At 48.1% G+C, this 15,575-nt stretch overlaps 1 protein-coding gene and 1 pseudogene across 1 annotated transcript; both read left to right on the forward strand.

Moving 5' to 3' along the window:
• Positions 1 to 9,921: 9,921 nt before the first annotated feature.
• LOC102117885 (putative golgin subfamily A member 8I) lies at positions 9,922 to 13,367 on the forward strand (annotated as a pseudogene).
• An 88-nt stretch (positions 13,368 to 13,455) lies between these two features.
• Positions 13,456 to 14,889, forward strand: LOC141407358 (golgin subfamily A member 2-like). Its single transcript, XM_073998435.1, has 3 exons — positions 13,456 to 13,485; positions 14,204 to 14,483; positions 14,566 to 14,889. Exons 1-3 carry the CDS (start codon positions 13,456 to 13,458, stop codon positions 14,700 to 14,702), a joined length of 447 nt encoding a protein of 148 aa, XP_073854536.1. The 3' UTR covers positions 14,703 to 14,889.
• The last annotated feature ends 686 nt before the right edge of the window (positions 14,890 to 15,575 follow it).

The following is a 15,575-nucleotide window of genomic DNA, read 5'->3' on the forward strand; positions in this document are numbered from 1 at the left end:
ATTGTCTTCATTTACATTTCAGAACAGTGAGTCACAGAGGGATTAAGTAACTTCCTCAAGATCTCACAAGTCTTTGATTTGAACCCAATCTTTCAACTCTGCAGAACTCAGAGTCACTCTTATTTGGAAAAACTTTTTAACTGATGTGGATCCTCTAATTTGGGCTTCCTATTATTTTCTATTAGTCAGAAGTTTTGCAAGCAGGCAGAATTCATTTTGCCAATTACGGGATTTTCCCTCAGTTGCAGTCAAGGTTTGTAAAATTATAACTCTTTATCTTTCATTAGAACTTTTTGTGAGACAAGGTCTTGCTCTGTTGCCTGGACTGGAATGCAGTGGCACAGTAATAGCTCACTGCAGCTTTGAGCTCGTGGGCTCAAGGAATCCTCTGCTTCAGCCTCCCAAGTATCTGGGACTACAAGTGCATGCCATCACCCCTGGCTAATTTTTTAAAAAAACTTTGTAGAGATAGGGTCCTTGCTCTGTTGCCCAGGCTGGTCTCAAACTCCTGGCCTCAAGCAACCTTTCTGCCTCGGCCTCCCAAAGTGCTCAGATTACAGGTGTCAGCCGTTGCAACTGGCCAAAACTAAAACTTAAAAAATATATATATACACACACACATATGTGTGTGTATATATATTTGTGTATATATATGTGTATGTGTATATATATGTGTACATATATATCTCGAAGGCATCAAAAGAGAAAAGCTATAACTTTCAGTCTTGATCTTGATAGTGACTTGATTAGGCTATCTGTTTAACATCAGATATGCAAATTAATACTTTCTTTGAGTGAGAATATTAAAAATGCAGAAAATATTGGAGTAGTTTTTCATTTTAAATAAATTGTCCTCTGTATATTTAAGGCATACAACATGATGTTATGGGATACATATAGATGGTTAAAAGATTACTGCAGTGAAGCAAATTAACGTATCCTTCAACTCACATAGTTACCCGTTTTCTTTTTGTTTGGTGGCAAGAGGAGCTTAAAATCTCATTTAGCGTGAATCCCAAATACAGCAATTTTATTACCTATATTTCTCATGTTGTACATTATATTTCTAGACTTGTTCATCCTACATATCTGCTACTTTGTATCCTCTGAGCTATGTCTCTCCATTTTCTCACTTGCCCCCAAGTAATTTCTTTCTTTTTTTTTTTTTTTTTTTTTTTTTTGAGGCAGAGTCTCGCTCTGTCCGCCCAGGCTGGAGTGCAGTGGCTTGATCTCGGCTCATTGCAAGCTCCGCCTCCTGGGTTCACGCCATTCTCCTGCCTCAGCCTCCCGAGTAGCTGGGACTACAAGCGCCCAACACCACACCCGGCTAATTTTTTGTATTTTTAGTAGAGACGGGGTTTCACCGTGTTAGGCAGGATGGTCTCGATCTCCTGACCTCGTGATCCACCCACCTCGGCCTCCCAAAGTGCTGGGATTACAGGCTTGAGCCACCGCGCCCTCAACTTCTTAAGTGTCTCATATAAGAGGACAGTAGCTTTCAGCTTAAACTTTTTCTCTGTATGTACTTAAGTCAATTTCTTTGAGGTATGCTTTTCTTTCCAGAATAGTTAGATGTAGGTATACCACTTTGATGTTGACATTAGTTTACCTATAACTTGTCTTCTGCAAATCTGTCTCTATCTCCATCTCTATCTCCATCTTTGTCTCTCTCTCTCTCTCTCTCTCTCTCTCTCTCTCTCTCTCTATCCATCTATCTGTCTAACTAAAGCAAATTCATGCTCTTCTCCTATTTATGGAATCAAGACAATAGATGGAGATGAGGGAAGGAATTTGGCAGGAATGGGGATTTGTATTATCTGTGGCATTAAGGAAACTACAGAACTAGGGTCAAAAGTATACTTTCTAGTTTTTTCCCATGGCTTTTCACTTCGATGTAGCCCTTATCAGGCAACAGAGGTTTTATATAAGTCCCCTGATTCTTAGAACATGAAGGCGTAGTATTCAAGTTTGGTCCCTTGAAACCACAAATTTTGTGAAAAAAATTAAGAAAATTGAATAATTTCCTCATCAAATATGTATTGATCATCTGTTATACAGCCATGAGAACTGGTTCTGTTGAACATGTTTATTTTATCAGATCCCAATCCTAAACGAGGCATAGAATGGAAACCATGAAGATAGGATGGAATAACTTCTGAATGTTTGAAAATAGAGGACTTAAAAATAAATATCAGGTGTTTTTGTTTTGTTTTTTTGTTTTCCTGGTTTTTTTGAGACAGGGTCTCACTCTGTCACCCAGGCTGGAGTGTGGTGGTGCAATCTCACCTCATTGCAGACTTCACCTCCGGGGCTCAGGTGATCTCCCACCTCAGCCTCCCAAGTAGCTGGGACTACAGGCGCATGTCACCATGCCAAGCTAATTTTTTATATTTTTTGTAGAGACACGGTTTCACCATGTTGCCCAGGCTGGTCTAGAATTCCTGTGCTTAAGCGATCCTCCCACCACAGCCTCCCAAAGTGCTAGGATTACAGGCATGAGCCACCACGCCTGGCTGAAAATACCAGGTTTTTAAGTATCAGCACTACCTCTTCAGTCTTTTCTATTACTATGTTGTCCTCAATGGTATTTTTTATTTAATTAGAGCAGTGCTGTTCAGTAGAACTTTCTTTGAGGATGGAAATCTTTTATGTCCCTGCTGTGTGGCACAGAGCCACTAGTGACATGTGGCTTTTGAGCACTTGACACATCTTGTGCAGCACAGGAACTGCATTTTTAAGGAACTGATACGCCACACGTGGCTACCGTATGGGCCAGGGTCAGACTGGATGATCTGTAAGGGCTCTGCTTCATCAGTGTCATTTTTTAACTGACAGAAACCTTTAGTTTGTTTTTTAAAAAAGCAATGTGTTCATTTAAAAGAATTCATAAAATACAAGTAAATAAATTAACTGATTACCTAAGCATATATCCTTCTAGACTTATTTTTTCTGCATATGCATTTTGGAAAATGGAGTATCTGCCATTTTTAAAATCTGAGGTATGGTCTACCTCTAAAAATATATGATTCTAACATTCTCACTTTTGTTGGCATCTGATCAGGATATAGAAAAACAGTTAAAGGATAGAGGATGGTTGAGAGATTATATGAAGAGAAAATGTGATCGAGTGTGGCAGACTTGGGCCTACCTGAATGTCGAGAGAACGACTGTTTTCCAATAAGAAAATTCCATTCGAGGATCCTAGCAGGAAGGTCTGAAGTTCACTGCAGAAAGCAAGCTACATAGTACTAAGCCACTAAGGGGACATGGAGCCAGGACTTCCTACTTTGGTAATATTCTCATCATGCCCCTTTGGGATCCCAGCCTTGTTGATTAGCCTCTCTGCTTTCTCTCTATATAGTTCAACCTACCTGTTTGTTCCCAGCAGTTCTTTTCCAGCCCATTTATTATGCAGTTCTGTACAGCTTTTCCTCCTCTTTTCTTATACCATGCTGAAGTTCTTATTGCTACCTAGAGGTTTTCAAAATTCTTAGGGGCGGACAAGTGGCATAAACAAAGTTCTTCCCTATTATCCTTCTTATTTTTTCACCTAGACTGAAGAGGTAGACAAAATAGAAATAAAGACATTAAGGGTATGTGTCTGTAGTCCCAAAGAGCTTCTCTGGCAATTTTATGTAGTTGACAGTGACATTCTGAGTTCAGGACAGATTGGACTCCCTGGCTGACAGGAGTGAGGAGATAGGATGGTAGAGGAGAGGGTAGCGCAACTCTGGAGGAAGCTTTCCCCTCCCCTGTGCCAGTCCTGTTATCCCAGACTTCACCATAATTAAAGATGAGGGAGGCACTCAGTAAAGGGACCTAGTGGGAAGCTTGATCCAGACAGCCAAGGAGGGAGGTTCGCGCAGTTCCTTTGGCCACCCGGGGGGGTAATCGATCCATGGATGCCTTTCATGTACAATTTAGACACTTATACGTGTATTTCAATGTAGTGAACTCTACCATTACTCTTAAATTAATATTCTTTATTAGCTTCCATGGTGGCTATAGGCCAGGCAAGAGAGTTAAGAAAATATCAATAGCCAGGTATGGTGATGCAAGCCTGTAATCTCAGCACTTTGGGAGGCCAAGGCAGGAGGATTGCTTTAGTCCAGGAGTTCAAGACCAGCCTGGGCAAAATAGTTAGACCCTGTCTCCATTTTTTAAAAAAGCCTTGGGGCAGACAGGAGTACGGAGGTTTGGATGCTAATAGAACAGCAGTGGCTTACTGCTTGGAGTTCTCTTTGTTTCATGTCCTATGACCATAGGCTTTGCATCACAGCAATTTTTCCATGACTCCATACTTTTCACTTCTTGAGTGTTTTTTCCTTTGTTCCTCGTCTCTGTAAAAAGCGATCAACTGGAGTTGGACTGTAATACCAAGTATGTCCAGAATATGGCACTATTTAACAAGCGTTACAGCATAAATAATTTAGTATGAGTCACTGTCATCTGAAGCTCCTTGTCTTTTCTTTCTTTCTTTCTTTTTGTCATCAATTCTGTATGTTTGAAATTCTGGGTTTAAGTTAGTTAGAATAAGGGAGGTTCGTAATTTCCCTAAAATGAGAAGCAATATGCAAAAGTTGATATCAGAAGCTATACTCTCGCTTTGCAACACCAAACAATACTGGCCCATTTGTTTTTTCAAAAATAATACTCCATAATAAATGGATGTATATACAGAAGCATAACAAAAATAGAAGCACATAAAAATGAAAAGTCTCATAAACCCCATTCTCACTGCTCATATAATTGCTGTTATAAATTTGTTTAAATGTTGAATAAAAATGGTGTCATAGGCAACACAGTGTTCTACTACTTGCTGTTTTTAATAGCATTATTCCATCTCAGTGTGTATTGGTTTACTAGGTGCTTTTAAATAGTTGTATGGTATTACATCATGTAGATGAACTTGATTAATTTAAATAGTTCCCTGTTAATGGACATGTTGGTTCTTTTTTGTGAACAACTGATATAGTGAACAATTATTTCTGTATTTATTTGAGACAGAGCCTTGCTCTGTTGCCCAGGCTGGAGTGCAGTGGCATGATCTTGGCTCACTGCAAGCTCTGCCTCCAGGTTTCATGACATTCTCCTGCCTCGGCCTCCCAAGTAGCTGGGACTACAGGCGTCTGCCACCACGCCTGGCTAATTTTTTGTATTTTTAGTAGAGATGGGGTTTCACCGTGTTAGCCAGGATGGCCTCGATCTCCTGACTCCATCATCCGCCTGCCTCGGCCTCCCAAAGTGCTGGGATTACAGGTGTGAGCCACTGCGCCTGACCCAAAAGCTTTGCCTTTTTACAGATATTAGACATGTTTCTTGTTTAAGAAAAAATATCTTAAGAATAACATAGAAGAAGAGAAACGTTTTTCCAAAATAGAGAAATCATTGTGATTATTTTATCTTTTTGGAATGTTGGATAATATAGTCTGCTTCATTAATCATCAAGCATGCTATGGATTTTCCATTTTTATAGGCTTTGTATCTCAATTAAGGTAATACTGGGGATTTTTGTACTGTATTTGAAGATGAAAAATATAGGCCAGAATCACAGATCTTGCATAGAAACTGGGTAATGAAGACAGATCTGGAAGTAAACATAGACACACACACGGACACACATATATATAAAGTACACACACATATATTTTTAAAAGTTTTAAAGCTTTTAAAGCCCCTCCGTTCTCCTAGAGTGGGTGGGGACAGCAGTTGCATGGGCAGCTTTCCTTGTGAGCCATGAGTCCCTCTGGACACACTGCTGTCTAGCCACGCCCCCATTCCCTTTCATCTTTCTAATTGACCAATGGGCTTGGAGCATTAAGGCCACGCCCCTATTTGGCATTCTACTGCAGCCCTGGTTACGCTGCCTCTGGCTCAGTCGCACAGCTGCCTGGTAGGTGACTGGAGGTGTTGATCAGTGCTTGCTAGGATTTTGCTGATGTGGCCCCAACCCCGCCTCCCTCCCCACTCTGCAATGGCAGAAGAAACTCGACAGAGCATATTGGCTGAGGCCAAGAAAAAGGTAAAAACATACCAGGTCATGGCCCCCCAACCCAGCCACAGATCCCCTCTGACAACAAGACCACTACCAGAGTCCATACCACTCCTGAGGCACACTGGACTGGGCCCACTAACCCTAGTGCCTCTGGGCTGCCCCCATCAAAGTTTTGTCAGTCAGCCTCACCCCTTCAGCAAGCAGCCCAGTCCCTGCCCTTGCCAATCACCCCAGGGTGACTTTGGGTGGGTGACTCCTGGGGCTTCCTGCTGCATTACTGGGCCCTCATCTCCTGCTGCCCCAAGCTTGACCTCCCTGGGCTCTTTGGGCTTGCATCTCTAGGGACCTTGGTCCCCCAGCCCCAGGCCCTGCCCTCGTGTGTCATCCCTGGGTGACTTTGAGCTGGTGACTCCTGGGGCTCCCTGCTGCAGACTCTGCCCTCCCCGCCTGCTGCCTCAAGGTTAACCTCCGTGGGCTCTTTACACTGGCATCTTCAAGGACCTGGGTCCCAACCTTGTGTTTCCCTCCCCCATCATGGAGTGGTAACTCGGACATTGCGCTGATGTGGTCCCTCCCCCTCATCAGGAGGAGTGGAATGTAGTGATGTCACAGTCTGCCTAGGAACTGTCATTACTGGAAGACTGGCCTTTGATCTTATGACCCAGTCCCCTAAGCATTCTCACCCATTTCTGGTTCCTCTGGTCACAGCACGAATTTGCAGCTGGAAGGGGAATGGAGACTGTGGGACCTAGGAGCAAGAGGTTTCAGGCTGTCTCACTCCCTTAACATCAACAATGACAGGGGGGAAAGCCTACACTTCCCCTGTGAGCGCAGAACGTTGACCGTACCTCCAAGTGGCAATGGGAGGATGGGTTTGGTTTGGTTTTCTCCCAGGCTTCTACTTTCCAGAGAGAGATTTTAACCTTTTTTTCTGTGTTCTCCACCTCATATTCTAATTCTCCATGGTTCTGGGACCAGACTGCCCTTCAGTCAGTGGTCTCTGAAGTGAGATTTGCTCATCTTCTGTGGAACAGATCTTGGGAAACTGAACTTGATGACTTGCATATTCCTCATATTATCTCAATCTGGGGTACCTTGAGTGCCACAGGACAAATATGGGACATCTTTCTGAAGCATCAGTTTCCCTTGATTCTCTTGAGATCAGGAGAAAAAAACATTAATGTACTTAAGGATGACAGTCACAGATTTCCAAGAGTATATCAGACTTCTCTCTGAAATGAGGCTTGGGTTGTCCTCTTTCTGATGAATTCCCAGATTTAACAGAAAGGCTGCCTTCTGCCATGAGGACACATTGATATAAAAGTTTGAGAGGTACTGGTGCACTTCTTGACACTAACAGACATGTGAGGATGTATGACTCTAAACCACAGGGCATACGGTTCCTGCCTACCTAATGTTTACTTTTCTACCTCTGCCTCTGGTTTTTGTCCTAGGCAGCTGCTGATTCTTCTCAAAACCCCAGAGCTTGGAGTCAGAAGACTGAGTTTCAAAGTTCCAGTATCACCTTTTTCTTTCCTTTTTTTTTTTCTAGCCAAGATATCAATCCCTCTCAGTCACTAAATGATTGTGACAACACCTTGTACAGTTGTTGGTGTCATTAAATCAGAGGTGTATAAGAGTATTTTGTAAAAACTGTAAAGGAGGATGTGGCTGTAGGGGCTGATGATTCCATGAGGATTACTGATCTTCTTTCCTACAGTTAAAAGAATATTGGCACAGAAACAGCCCTGGTGGTCCAGCAGGAGCGAAGAAGAACAGGAAAACAAATGGCAGTAGCCCTGAGACAGCCATTTCTGGTGGTTCCCACTCACCTGGGGATGTGAGTCTTGGTGGCCAGGCTCCTGGGGACAGGGGGCACAAGGGGCAGTAGAGGGTAATTGTTAAGATTGTGGATAGACTGTTGGGTACTGGTTCAGAATTCTGGGTTTGAATCCTGCCTCTCCATCTGCTAGGGATATGATTTAGGGTGAGTTGCTTGAGCTCTTTGGGCCTCTCTTTGCACATCTGTGTAATAGAGGTGGTATTATTGTTTGACTTCCATTTTTGAGGTTTAAATGAGATTTGTTACTGTTTTATGTTAATCCCTAGTACTTGGCCTGCTGTAAACACCCAGGACATCCAGGATATGGTCATTGCTCTTTGAATTTCCTCATCCCCAGTCTCAAGGGGAAGCCAGGGCAATGAGAACAGCCATTTGCCATCAGGAGTCACAGAAAGGGCCCCAGGGTGGGATGGTGGGGAGATAAGAACCACGAGAGAAGTTGGCATAAAGGAGTTACGGGACAAAGGGTCCAAGATAGGCAGAAAAGAAAATGTTGCCCATTGATAGGGAAGAAAGGAAGTCAGAGGGCTCTGACACTGAGGGGGACAGAACATCTCCATGTGCACTCTCACCTCTTGTAGTCAGCAACAGGTATCGACGGAGAGGGCCCTACGTCATCTGCACCCCTCAAGGATCTGGAGGTAAGAGGCTCTGGGTGGAGGTGCAGTGACCCTGCAGGCCGATCCTCTAACCTCCTCCCACAGTGGGGACTGGGTGCCCCTCTGCCAGCTGAGACAGCCCACACACACCCCAGCCCTAATGATTGTTCTCTCTACCTCTCCCCCGACTCCTCCTCCACCTCCTCCTCTCTGCATGCGCCTCAGAGCCCGTGCCAAGAACTAGCAGCTGTCCTGGACTCGAGGTCTGTCAAAATCAGTCGACTGAATAACATCATCAAATCTCTGGTAAGAGTCCAGTGGGGTCCCCTGATTCCACGCTGCCAATCCCGGGCTCCATTTTCCCCTTGGGGCCCTGAAGAAAGGGGCTGGGGGTCCCTGGTGCCAAGGGCAAATAGGGAGCTGGGGCTCCCAGACCTCACCTGGAGGGACCCCAGAGCACACACCATGGCTGTTCTTTTGCTGCCCTCTTTGCCGACTGTCTCCTCTCCACACACCCCTGCTCAAGTCCTTGCTACACACGCCCTGGGGTTGTTGCCTCTCGGGGAAGTGCAAGCCTGACTGGTTGTCAGGGGCGCTGTATTTCTGCCATGACTCAGTCCCTAATTTGCTCTTTGATTCTGGACAAGCCGCCTCTCCTTTCTGGACTCGTGTTTCCAGAGGAGGTAGTGAGTATCAAAGGTGTCTGTTAGCTCTGAGAGTCCGAGATTTAAAGGCCGCCTAGAATGGAAACCTCAGGGCCAAGGGCTGCTGTCTGTCCTTTTCCGTTAGCCTATATCTGCTGTGAAGAACTGTACCTGGCCCATTCATGCGCAGTAAATGTTTATTGAATGAACGCACTTTTCTTTTTTTTTTTTTTTTTTTTGAGACGGAGTCTCGCTCTGTCGCCCAGGCTGGAGTGCAGTGGCGCGATCTCGGCTCACTGCAAGCTCCGCCTCCCGGGTTCACGCCATTCTCCTGCCTCAGCCTCCCGAGTAGCTGGGACTACAGGCGCCCACAACCGCGCCCGGCTAATTTTTTTTTGTATTTTTAGTAGAGACGGGGTTTCACCGTGGTCTCGATCTCCTGACCTTGTGATCCGCCCGCCTCGGCCTCCCAAAGTGCTGGGATTACAGGCGTGAGCCACCGCGCCCGGCCAAACGCACTTTTCTAAATCACAAACGGGCAGGAGGGGGGCCTTTCTCCAACTCCATCTCTAGAGGATTGTGTTCCTGTCCTCTCAAGAGTTTCCACATTCAGACTTTGAGTTCTGTGGCTGTGGGCGAAAGCCGACAAAGACCCAAATCCTCTGTCCTTGGAAGCTTGAGGAGGGTTTACCAGTTCGTGTTCCCATTGGGTCTGAGAACTTTGCCTTTAAAATCCATTCCTGGCCCCTGCCTACCACTTCCTGGTCTGGAGAATAGAGTTAAGGGGCCACCTTCCATCACCTTAATTTGACTCTCCCCACAGGAACAACAGAAGAAACAAGTGGAACATCAGCTGGAAGAAGTAATGTGATTTCTTTTTTTCCTCGCGACATGACGGCTGGGTTTGGGGGGCACTCAGATGTAGAGGCCCCAGTCTCGTCTCGCCCACTCCCAGCCTGGGGAAGAAGGCTCACCCCTCAGATTCTACCCCATCCCCACAGGGTCCCTGATAACCTGGTCCCATGGGTGGGCCTGTCCTGGGGCATCGGTGGCTTTCTGGGGGCATGTCTCTTGCTGTGCCATCTCTGCCTCCCCCTGGTAAGAGCTCTGTCTTCCTCTTCCTATAGGAAAAGAAGGCAAACAATGAGAAACAGAAAACTGAAAGGGAGCTAGAGGTGAGTGGAGGGTGTGAAGTTTTCTCCTGTCCTCCGGAGAATGTTTCTTTCCTTCTCTTCCAGCACTTGCTTGGCTTTTCTCCCAAAGGTTCAAATCCAGACATTGAATAGACAGATAAAGAAACTAAATACAGACATGAATCACACGAAACGTTCTCTCAGATACTTTGAAGGTGGGAATCTGGGCGCCCTGTCATCCTTTAACCTGGCACTTTGACAGGTCTTTAGGGAGAGTCCTTTGGGCCCCATCTCACATCTGTCATTACAGAAGAGTCCAAGGATCTGGCTGGCCGCCTGCAACAAACACTGCAGTGTATAGAAGAGTTAGAGCAGGCTCTGTCTGCTGTCCCCGCCACACAGGAGGAGAAGGAGATCAGTGTGAGTTCAACCACCTGCCCTGTCCCCTGGGAGCCCGGCTTCGCAGATGGAGGAGTGAGCCTAAAAGTCCCTTCTGCAGGATGGAGTGGCCTGCCCAGAAGGCGGCATGGCCATGTCTCACTGCTTTTGTGTCTGGTTGTTAGAGGCAGCCTGGGGCTGAGTCAGCTGCTGTGGGTGAGTTGGGGGGTGCGGCGGGGAGCACTGGACGTAGAGCGTGGAGGCCAAGTGCCTGCCCTGCCCTTACCTGGCTGTGGTCTTGGCCAAGTCCTAGGTGGGGTATTGGGTACTTGTACTGTGAAGGTACAGAAGAGTACCTTTAGTATGATACCATTTCTGTAGAGAGGAAACGTGTGTGTGTGTGTATGTGTGTGTGTGTGTACATATTATAATAATATACAGAAAACATGTCTGCAAGGGTTCATAAAAAAAACTCAGGAGAGAGCCACAGGGCGGCTGGGAGATACTTCCCTTCTGTACCTTCTGAGTTTTGGACTATACGAATGTGTCATCCTTTCAAAAAGTAAACAAAAGATTAATTGTCCCCTTCCTATCTGTGCCCCCATCCCCAGCAAGAAAAATGGGCTTAGAGAATCGGATAGACCTGGGTGTTCAAATCCCAACTCTGCCTCAGTGATCTTCGGCAAGCGCTTAACCTCAAATACTTCATGATTTTTCATCTACACAATAGAGGGAATCATAGTAACTGTCTCCTATGGTGGTTGTGAGGATTAAATGAGATTGCTAGCGTGGTGCCTGGTGAAGCACTCCATAAAGGTTCAGACAGTGGTAGTAATAACAGTAATAACAATAGCAATATTATCTGCTCTCTCTGGGCCTCTGTTAGCCAGCTGTAAATTCGATCTCTTTCCCTCTCCCTTCCAACTTTACTGAGTTCTTTTAAAAACCAGACCATGGGCTTGGAAATGCCTTGATCTTTACTGACCGAGTTGTATATTGAGCCTAGCCCTAGCCCTTTTAAGGGGCACTGTGTGGAATGGCCCGGGCTCCCCAGATGGAAACTTCTCACTCTTCACCATCCAGTTCTCAAGCCGCAGTCAAGCACTTATTGAGTGGCAGTTAGAGCAGTCCATACAGGAGCAGGCACGGCTGAAAGCTCAGCTGACACAGGTGGGGTTTTGCAGAGGGAGAGATGTGGAAGGAAAATGATCCCAAGTGGCCAGGAGCAGGTGAGGACCAGTGACAGCCCTTCCTAACTTCTGTGCCCATTCTTGCAGATGAAGGATTCACTTAAACAAGCCCATCTAGAGAGAGATGAATATGCTCAACATCTAAAAGGAGAGAGGGCCCAGTGGCAGCAGAGGATGAGAAAAATGTGGCAGGAGGTGAGGTCTGACTGTTCAGCACCCCCATCTTAGATAGGTCACTGGATCTTTCTGGGCATCTGTAACATGGGAATATACAGCCAGATGTGGTCATGGGTCTGGGCTTTGTGGAGGTGGGGGCAGAGAGGGAGATGGCAGCCTGTCCAGCCACCAGCCCCTCTCTCCAGGGCGCTTTCCCCCTGTGCTTTGGGCAGGTTTGCACCTTGAAGAAAGAGAAGAAGGATGATACACGTCGGGTGGAGGAGCTGAAGAGGAGCTTGTCCAAACTCAAAAACCAGATGGGTAAGATGGGGCTGGTGTGACCTGGGAGCAGGCCTGGCATCAGAGGGCTGTGGAGGGGCTTAGAATGCTCCAGGGAGGTGGGTGGATGGAAGGGCTTTGAGGCAGAGGGAAAGAGGTCTGTGCCAGGAGACAGCAAATCTTGTCATCTCCATGAGCCTGAGTGTCCCCATCAGCAAAGGGGGCCCGTTGTCAGTCACCCACAGTGCTCTCCATCTGAAAGTGGTTTGGAAGATTGGCTGCCATCCGGGTGCGAGGAATCATTAGCAGTGAGGCCAAGTTTGGGGAGGCTGAGAGGAGCTGTGCACCAAGAGGAGGGTTTTTTTTGTTGTTGTTGTTTGGTTTTTTTTGTTTTTGTTTTTGAGAATCCAGAGGCCCTTATTGTCTGCTTCCTTTCTCAGCTAAACCCCAGCCCCCGGAGCGCCCAGCAGTGCCCGCTGAGGAGGAGCTGCAGCACCTGAGGAAGGAACTAGAGAGGGTGTCAGCAGAGCTCCAGGCCCAGGTGGAAAACCATCAACACGTAAGTCTCCTGAACCAGCCACTAAAGGAGAGGCTTCGGGAGCAGGAGGAGAGACTTCGAGAGCAGGATGAGAAGCTTCAGCAGCTGGCCGAGCCACAGAGCGGTGTTGAGGAGCTGGTGCGTTGCCCCACCTGCGGAGCCTATCCTCCTCCCTAGCCCTCCAGGCCTTTGTTTCCCCACCTGTAAAATGGGGCAGTGTAGCCCTCACGTGAAATGTTACTTCTAAAGGCACCTGTGAGCCAGAGCCCTGCTCTGGTGGCTGTGGGAGAGAGGGGATGATTTTTCTAACCTGCCTCCACCCTTCCCGGTGCCATGGGAGGCAGACACCGAGTTCTAGGGTCTCCAGCTGCAGTGGGTGGCTGCTGATTCCCTCTCTCTGTCCAGAACAATGAGAACAAGAGCGCACTGCAGTTGGAGCAGCAAGTGGAGGAGCTACAGGAGAAGCTGGACGAGGTGAAGGAGACAGTAACCTCTGCCCCATCCAAGAAGGGCTGGGAGGCGGGCACCAGCCTCTGGGGAGGGGTGTGCCAGGCCGAGGCAGCTGCATCCTGGGGGCAGGTTACCCCAGCACCCTCCAGGACAGTCTTGTGACTATTTCTTCCTTCCTGCCTTCTGACTTTTAGAGGTGGGTAGCCCTGGGCTCCTCCCAGGTCTGGAAATCGTCATCCCAGCTAGAGGCATGGAGCCCCCAGTCATAGGTGAAGAGACAGTGGGATAAGAGGCTCCTTATGCCAGGCACGGTGGCTCACGCCTATAATCTCAGCACTTTGGGAGGCTGAGGCAGGAGAATTACTTGAGGTCGGGAGTTTGAGATCAGCCTGGCCAACATGGTAACATCTCTACTAAAATTACAAAAACAAACAAACAAAACGGGCATGGTGGTGCATGCCTGTAATCCCACCTACTCAGGAGGCTGAGGCATGAGAATCTCTTGAGCCCAGGTGGTGGAGGTTGCAGTGAGCTGAGATTGCACCACTGCACTCTAGCCTAGGCCACAGAGTGACACTCTGTCTCAAAACAAAACAAAAAGGCTCCTTATGTTACAACTGGATTCCAGCCTTGGTTCCACTGGTCACCATTCAAGTACTTTGCATCTCTAAGTTTCTGTTTCTTTAACTTTAAAAGAAAGTTAGCATTTTCCTTACAGAGGTGCTGTGGATTAAATGAGATAATACACGGAAAGCACTAGGCCTGTAGCACACTTAGCAGATGGCGGCTGGCTCCCACTGCTTTTCCACCAGTCTGTGGCCTACAGTTTAAATGGTGAGAAGAGGGTATGAGATTTGAGCCTGGGAAAGGAGGCATGGGGTTCTAGGAAAGGGAGGCAGTCACTTAGGCCTGGAGTAAGAGGCGAGGGTCCTGGGCAGGTGGCAGAGCCCCACAGTGCCCTGGAGACCCTATTAATGGGCCCAGAATCTGGAAGCTAGCCGCCACGTGCCGTCACACCCACGGTCTTCTTGCAGGTAGAGCTGAAGAGCCAAGAGGCTCAGAGTCTGCAGCAGCAGCCAGACCATTACCTGGGTCACCTGCGGCAGTCTGTGGCCACCTATCAGCAGCAGGTGGCCGCCTATCAGCAGCTGACCTCTGAGAAGGAGGCGCTGCACAGGCAGTTACTGCAGCAGACCCAGCTAATGAACCAGCTGCAGCAGCAGGAAGCTTGGGGCAAAGCGGTGGCCGAGATGGCCCGCCAAAAGTTGCAGGAGACCCAGGGGAGGGAGCTGCTGAGGATGGGGCTATGAGGGGGACGACCTGGCAAACTCCATGCCTTCTCACTCTTTCCTGGCCCCTTAGGAGCGCCTGGAAGCTTCCAGCCAGCAGAGCCAGCAGCTGAATGCCCCGTTGAACCTCAAGGCTCTCCCTGGGGAAGGTACCGGAGACCACTCAGAGGAAGAGGACAGAGCCCCAGGAGGAAGGGGGGACTGTTAGCAGCATAGGATTGAGGAGTTGGAAGAGACCTTTAGAACAGCTGGTCATTATGCCGACCGGGTGCCTGCACTAAGTTCGACACCAATATGGTGACCTCCTGGGAGCGGGGGGCCACCAAGTTGCCTAAGGATGGCTGAACTGGCCCAGGTCAGAAACGGAGCAGGTCAGAACTCCCAAACCGACCGGTAGTGGGACTGTGCCTGGGCGGTGTAGCAAGATCTTGGTTCTTAAAAGTAAAAATAAAGAACAGCAGCTCATTCCTCTCTGGGGAGGGGCTGGCTCAGGGTTACACAGTGAGGGTGGAGGCAGAGGTGGGCCCACAGTACCTCCAATGTTGGGTTGTCTGAGGAGCCCTCTGGCCACTCCCCACAGGAGATGGAGGACATCTGGACAGTGAGGAGGAGGAGGGACCTCGGCCCATGCCGAGCGTCCCAGAGGACCAGGAGAGCTGGGAGGCCATGGTGAGCCTGACTCCCCCCGCACCCATTTTACCACCTTCCTCTGTGGTCCCTGCAAGACCCCTTTATGCTCTTACTTTCCCTGCCTTCTGATTTCTCTGCGCCCTCATCCCTTCCGGGAGCCAGTGGTCAGACCCCATTTCCCCTGTGACCAAAAGGTGCACTCTCTGGGGCCCCAAGGGAAGGGGCTGCGCTCCACCCCTCTACCCTGTTTCTTCTGTGTATGCCCCTACAAGAATGCTCACGTCTTGCCCTCAGGTGGCATTTTTCAAATCCGCTGGAGCCAGTGCCAAGGAGGAGCAGGCAGGGTTACGAGAGTGGGTGACAGAGCAGAGGGTGTGCTGCCAGCACCTGGCTTACCTGGTGGCCTCGGCCCAGAAGGAGCCAGAGGCAGCGGTCCCAGCCCCAGGGACTG

This window comes from Macaca fascicularis, chromosome 7 (assembly GCF_037993035.2).
Source record: "Macaca fascicularis isolate 582-1 chromosome 7, T2T-MFA8v1.1".
Taxonomy (NCBI): domain Eukaryota; kingdom Metazoa; phylum Chordata; class Mammalia; order Primates; family Cercopithecidae; genus Macaca; species Macaca fascicularis.

Excerpts from the sequence above, each read along its gene's own strand:
- LOC141407358 (XM_073998435.1), top strand. The coding sequence starts at position 13,456 with ATGGAGCCCCCAGTCATAGGTGAAGAGACA. Across the intron at positions 13,486-14,203 it reads CAGTCATAGGTGAAGAGACA|CCGCCACGTGCCGTCACACC; the intron begins GTGGGATAAGAG and ends TCTGGAAGCTAG. Across the intron at positions 14,484-14,565 it reads CCAAAAGTTGCAGGAGACCC|AGGAGCGCCTGGAAGCTTCC; the intron begins AGGGGAGGGAGC and ends TCCTGGCCCCTT.